Here is a 6,518-nt window from a genome sequence, read left to right on the forward strand (position 1 = left end):
CTCCTCCTCCTCCTTCTCCTCCTCCTCCTCCTCTTCCTCCTCCTCCTCCTCCTCCTGCTGCTGCCGCTGCCGCTGCTACTCCAAGGCTGCACACCCGATCTGAGAGCCAGAGAGTGAACGAGAGAGAGAGAGAGAGAGGGAGAGAGAGGGAGGGAGAGAGAGAGATCTTTGGAGAGATTTTTTTTGGCTCCTACTTCTGTCTTGAAGCAGACAATCGACTTGCAGCTCTCGCTCCCCTCCCTCTCTCCACGCTCGGCTCCCACTCGTCCCTCTTCCCCCCCTAACTCCCTTCCCCTACCCCTCCCGACGGAAAGCCCCCCGAAAAAAAAAGCAACAAAGCTGAGCCGACAGAAACAAACAAACAAACAACAACAACAACAACAAACACATCGGGCCAGACAAGCCATCGACCAAACTTTTGCAAAAGCAAAACCTCTTCCTCCTCCTCCTCTTCCTCCTCCACAAATAACCAGCAACCAAAAACAAAAAACAAAAAACAAAAAACCAACCAAAAAAAGCCAAAAAGCAAAACAACCAACAACCTAAACGCAAAAGCAAAAAGGAAAAAAACAACAACACAAACCAACCAACAACAAACTAATCAACCTCCATCAACTTAACCCTAAGCCAGCCCAGCGCGCCCTCTCCTGCGTCCTTCTCGCTCCAGGTTCACACAAAAGGCGGCGCGTCCCGAACCCGGAGACCCCCGGGGGAGCCGCCCCGCCGACACCCGCCCGCCCCGCCGACGCCCGCAGCTGCAGGGGAGCAGGAAGAAGTCCGGACGCGGCCCCCCCAATAGATATGGCCATGGTAGTCAGCACGTGGCGAGACCCCCAGGACGAAGTGCCCGGCTCTCAGGCTAGCCAGGCCTCGCAGGCACCCCCCGTGCCCGGCCCGCCGCCTGGTGCCCCGCACACGCCGCAGACGCCCGGCCAAGGGGGCCCGGCGAGCACGCCGGCCCAGACCGCGGCCGGCGGCCAGGGAGGCCCCGGGGGCCCCGGAGGTGACAAGCAGCAGCAGCAGCAGCAGCACATCGAGTGCGTGGTGTGCGGGGACAAGTCGAGCGGGAAGCACTACGGGCAGTTCACGTGCGAGGGCTGCAAGAGTTTCTTCAAACGCAGCGTGCGCAGGAACCTGAGCTACACGTGCCGGGCCAACCGGAACTGTCCCATCGACCAGCACCACCGCAACCAGTGCCAGTACTGCCGCCTCAAGAAGTGCCTCAAAGTGGGCATGAGGCGGGAAGGTATCGGCCTCTCCTGTCTCCCTCCACACCCCGGGACTCCCCCCCCCCACCCCGCTCTCCAGCTCCTGCGTCCTGGGGGGGGGGTGATGGGGTGGGGGAGGGAAGCGATCGGGCCGGGGCAGTGAGGGTGGGGGGCACCCCGGTGTGTGTGTCTGTCTGTCTGGGGGCTTACTTAGCCTTATTCTTTTCGTTACGGCAGTGTGCAAAAGTGTGGGTGTGGGGGGGTATTTTAAATACTAGGAGCGATGTCTGCTGAGGAATCTAGAGCTCCCCGATCTGTATGCTTTGGCAGACCTCTCTCTCTCTCTCTCTCTCTCTCTCTCTGGGGGGGGGGGAAGTCATGATCATTTTCTTTGCATTGATGGCGAGTTCGTCCGAGTTCAGCTTTTTGCAAAAGGGGGGCCTGGGGGGTGTTTGTTGTTTTAAATCTCTCTCTGTAAATCTCTCAATCTCTCTCTCTCTGTCCTTGTTTTTCCTGCATGTACAACAAATGTCCCTCCTCCTCTCCCAGCCCCCACCCTCTTTAAAAAAAAAATACAAAAACCAAAACCACCGCCGACAAACCCTAACCTGAGATTGTACTTTGGGACAGAAGGTTCAAATGGCAAATGGCCGTGTGAGGCGTTTGGCCGTGTCCACGCGGCCCGCCCGCCGCGGGCCAGCTTTCCTCCGGTGACCCGGCCTGGGATTTGCAATTCTGCTTTAAAAGAAAAGAAAGAAAGAAAAAAAGAAAAGAAAAAGCGGGGGGGGGGTGGGGAGAGCCTCGGGTTTTCTTTCTTTCTTTTTTTTCTTTCTATTTTTCCTTTCACTTTGGAGCCGTGGCGAGGGCTGGGCGCGCGGGGGGCGCGCGGGTGGCGCATGGGGTCCCCTTTGCCTTCGTCCTGCGCGACTCTGGGTCTTTGTGATCGGAAATTCACCCGGGCGCCGCCGTGGCCTTCCCCGGCCGGGCCTCTGCCAATGGCGCTCTCGGCGGGCGGGCGGGCGGGCGGGCGCCGGGCGCGGGCTCTCTGGCTAGGAGAAAGCCAACGCCGGGCTTTTCTTTGTGTTTCTGCGAGAGCGACTCTCCCGGTCCGGAGTCAGATAACAGCTCCAGCCCTCCGAACACAGCCTGACCGGCTGGCCTCCTCCTCTTCCTCCTCCTCCTCCCGGGTCCTCGCTTGGGCCCTGCCTGGGCTTTTATTTTATTCATTCATTCATTAATTTATTTTGCTCTGGGCCTCTCCCCGGCTTCCTCCTCACCTTAACCGGCCTCTCTCCCGTTCCCAGCTCACACCGATCGATTAGGCAGACGCCAGCAACCCCCCGCTTCACCCCACCTCCCAACCCCTATACACTCTCTCTGATCGTCTCTAGCTCCGAGTTGTGCCAGTCAGGCTTTGTGTTGGGGGGTGGGTGGGAGTTGGGGGGTTGGAAAGGTTGGGGTGAGTGTGATTTGGGGGGGAGGGAAACAGTCATCCTGGGGGTGATCCTAGGCCATCTGGGGATACACTCTCTGTGTCTTTTGCCAACGCATGTCACCCACCCTCCTCCTGGGCTCGCCCCCTTCCTGCCCTCTGGCTTCCCATCAATAAGAAATACCAGCTGTGTAGAGGTTAATAAAAAAAAAAAAGGAAGATGCACCCCCTGACCCTCTACCCCAGTTCCTTCCTGCCCACAGCCACCGGGACACCCTCCCAACTCCCCTACCCCTGAACCCCGGTCTCCCCAAAGCCAAGTGGCTGATTCTGGGTTCTCGGGTGCAGCAAGTGTGCAATGAACTCTGGCCACCCGAGCCAGCCTGGGTGGTGACCTGACACCTGGCATCCCGCACACCTATGGCAGGCCTGGTCTGGTTCTTTGCCCTCCCTCCCCACCCCTGGGTCTGGGACATGTTTGTTTTGTTTAGGGGGGGAGTGGAGGGGTGGTCGTGCTGGGGTAGAGGCTCCTGGGGGGCATTGGGGGGGAGAGGAAGGCTCTAAGGACGGAGTCTGGTCACTCATTGCACAGTGTCTGTTTTCCCTCCCCCGCAGCGGTGCAAAGGGGCAGGATGCCACCCACCCAGCCGACCCACGGGCAGTTCGCGCTGACCAACGGGGACCCCCTGAACTGCCACTCGTACCTGTCCGGATATATTTCCCTGCTGCTTCGAGCCGAGCCCTACCCCACGTCCCGCTTCGGCAGCCAGTGCATGCAACCCAACAACATCATGGGCATCGAGAACATTTGTGAACTGGCCGCAAGGATGCTGTTCAGCGCCGTCGAGTGGGCCCGGAACATCCCTTTCTTCCCGGACCTGCAGATCACGGACCAGGTGGCCCTCCTGCGCCTCACCTGGAGCGAGCTGTTCGTGTTGAATGCGGCCCAATGCTCCATGCCCCTCCACGTCGCCCCGCTCCTGGCCGCTGCAGGCCTGCACGCGTCGCCCATGTCAGCCGACCGAGTGGTCGCCTTTATGGACCACATACGGATCTTCCAAGAGCAAGTGGAGAAACTCAAGGCGCTGCACGTCGACTCGGCTGAGTACAGCTGCCTCAAGGCCATAGTCCTCTTCACCTCAGGTAGGAACGGGGAAGGGGGACCCTCCCAGGACTCCTGGTACACAGTTAGGGTCTAGAGAAATTTGGGGGAGGGGTGTCCCCAGGACAAGACAACCTTCCTCCTCCCCTCCCCAACACACACCCTGAAAGTCCAAACAGTAGGGTGTGCAGCTTGAAGAAGAAACTTAGTAGCTAGCTGGCCATCTCTTGGAAGGCTGGGTTGCAAAGAACATACCACAGATTTCAGGCCTCTTACCCTTACCTCCTCCCTCCCCCCTCCACACCAACAGTAAGCAGACTAGGACCCTGACTGCCTGGTTTACTTCCTTGAGTCCAAGCCTGCTGGGCCTAGTTAAGTCTCCAGAGAATATCCTGGAGCCTCAAACTTCCTCTGGCACCCAGCTTGGGCCTGGAGGAGATAGATGGCCCTGGGCAGTGTAGCATCCTCGGCAGCCATCCCTGCTGGAGAAAAGTTTCCCCCTACAGGGGAAAAGTTTTATCTGCTAACTCTGTAGGAGTTGAAGCTTGAGGCAAATCCAACCGGAGGGCAGCAATTTTCAAATTCGCCTTCTTATTAAACTAATGCAGACTGGCAGCACAAGGGAAGAGAGCTGTCAGACAGGGGTAAGAGAGAGGAAAGAAACCCACATAAAGGGGTGAGGGCTCTGGCTTCTAGCTCCTTTGGCCTAGGCAAACACTTAAAGACAATTTGCAGAGCAACCCCAGTGTATGCCAACGTGGGCCAGCAGCTGCGCATGTTGCTGGAGATATAAAACCATCATTGCCTGCATTATGAAATCTAATTAGTTTGCATGTAGTTTAACCTGTGTGAGTAATAGATCTGATATTAATTAACTCTTGAGGCCAAATGATTTTTGAAAGTGTCTGGCTTTCTATTGCGGGCCACACCTGAGCCTTTTGGCTGCCTCTAGGCTGAGTTCAACAGAGTCTAGGTGGGTGGAAATTACCTCCCCCCCTTCACATTCTTGTACTAAGTTGTCAGCTGATCCCTTTGTCACAGCTGAGAAGGGAAAGAGGGGTTCCCAACTAAGAATAACAAACATTTGGACAGTAACAGAGGGCTTGGAACCCAGTCACCCACTTGCAGTTTTTGAAGCTTATAATCAGGAAACTAGGAAAGATGTGTAGTTTATTTGGGAAACAAAAAGACAGAGAGATACACAGTTGTATCTTTATTGTTTGAAAGAAGTCTGGGGAGCCAAGTCCTTTGCTAAACCTATTTCAGGATCTGAGCTCTCAATTCGCTGCCTTCTATGCATTGCTGCTTTATATATAACAGCCTCTTCCAGCCCCCACCCCAACACACACACTTGCCCCAAATCCTGTCTTCAGAAGTCTTAGGTAATTCACTAGAAAGCAAAGTTTGGACATGGAAGAGCTGCATACAGAAGGTCGGATCAAGATTCTGGATTCTTCTCCTCCTGTCTAGACTGTTTGCTTGATGCAAATGTAGAGGCAAGATGGTCCCCTAGCCCTCCAGTGCATTCACCCCTTTCCCACAACTTGACATCCAACCCACATTCTCCCTTGGTGGGTGGGGGTTGGTTGTATGTTCTCCATATCATTGCTAGTGCTTGGCCTTCCTTACCCTTGCTTGGTCTTTCAAAGCAAGAAATGCCTGATCCTGTCATAGCAGTTTAATTTATTAATATTTGCAAATTGTGAAGGCCTGGGGAGAGAATGTAAGTCACCTCACAAAGAGATAAAGGTCCGTGTTATCTGATTCAGTGGGAGACACAAAGTCCCAATGTGGAGGAATTGAGTCCTAACAAACAGCTACTTTAATTACACACACACACACACACTCACCCCCCCACACACCTATGCCTTCTGAAGATATGTAGAGTCCTAGATACTAAGAGGAGGAGGGGGAGGCATGTGTCCCTGGTTCTAGGAGTGGACTTGGTGCAAGGTGCTTTCATATATCTGTTTTAATGATTCACAATGTGCATGTGTTAACCCCAGTCTTGTCTCGGGGAGCCCCTCAAAGGTCAGGTCACAACCTGAACCGCCTTCACCAAGAAAGCGTCTCATTTCAAAGGCACTTATTGTATTTTCACATATCAGAAAAGGAAGAAAGAAAGAAAGAAAAGTGTTTTGCTGCAGATAACAGGGAGGGTTGGAGTAGGGAGGGGGAAGATTGGGGATACTTCTTGGAAGAACCTGGATTTAAATTTTAAAAAAATAAAATAAAGGGGAGTGGGACAAAAAGAGAGAGAGAGAGAAGAAAAGGGGGGAGAGAAACAGCTCAAATGAACAGAGAGATCACAGTTTGCATGGCTGCCCTTCAATGGGCTAAACTGACAAGATCAGTTTTAAAGGACCACTTAAATCAGTTTCAAAGACTGGGGAAAAATGAGTCGCCCTCTTTGGGGGAGAATCTGAAGCTGGATGGTGGACGCCATTCCGGGCTGGGCCAGGTTGTGGCCCCCCTCCACCCCCACCCCCATCCTATATAATTATAGGCCAAACTGTTATTTACAGAGGATGAGGGGGAGGAGCGGTGGCAGTTTGGGTTCATCTGTTTGTCTATCTGTGTGCTGACTTGGGTCAGATTCACCCAGTGCACTTTTGCCTAGGCCTCCCAAGCACCCAACGTGAGGACTGAGGACTGGAGAGGCCAGAGAAAGCCCGGAGCTCCCTGAGTGTGTTTGATTTTGAATCAAACACTCCAGGACACCCCCCTCTGTCTTTCTCTCTCTCTCTCTCTCTCTCTCTCTCTCTCTCTCTCTCTC

The 6,518-nt window shown here is 54.4% G+C and overlaps 1 protein-coding gene across 2 annotated transcripts in view; it reads left to right on the forward strand.

Annotated features, from left to right (window-relative positions):
- Positions 1–6,518, forward strand: part of Nr2f2 (nuclear receptor subfamily 2, group F, member 2) — a 15,239-nt gene that overhangs the window by 6,887 nt on the left and 1,834 nt on the right. Inside the window, exons 1-2 of one of the 2 annotated variants that reach the window (XM_013012082.1) lie at positions 533–1,246; positions 3,256–3,783. In XM_013012082.1, the coding sequence (XP_012867536.1) occupies positions 802–1,246; positions 3,256–3,783 (973 nt within the window). In that variant the 5' untranslated portion in view covers positions 533–801. Of the gene's footprint in view, positions 1–532; positions 1,247–3,255; positions 3,784–6,518 lie in introns of those variants that run through there. The other variant, XM_013012083.1, reaches the window with a different exon arrangement.

This window comes from Dipodomys ordii, unplaced genomic scaffold (genome assembly GCF_000151885.1).
Source record: "Dipodomys ordii isolate 6190 unplaced genomic scaffold, Dord_2.0 Scaffold15, whole genome shotgun sequence".
Taxonomy (NCBI): domain Eukaryota; kingdom Metazoa; phylum Chordata; class Mammalia; order Rodentia; family Heteromyidae; genus Dipodomys; species Dipodomys ordii.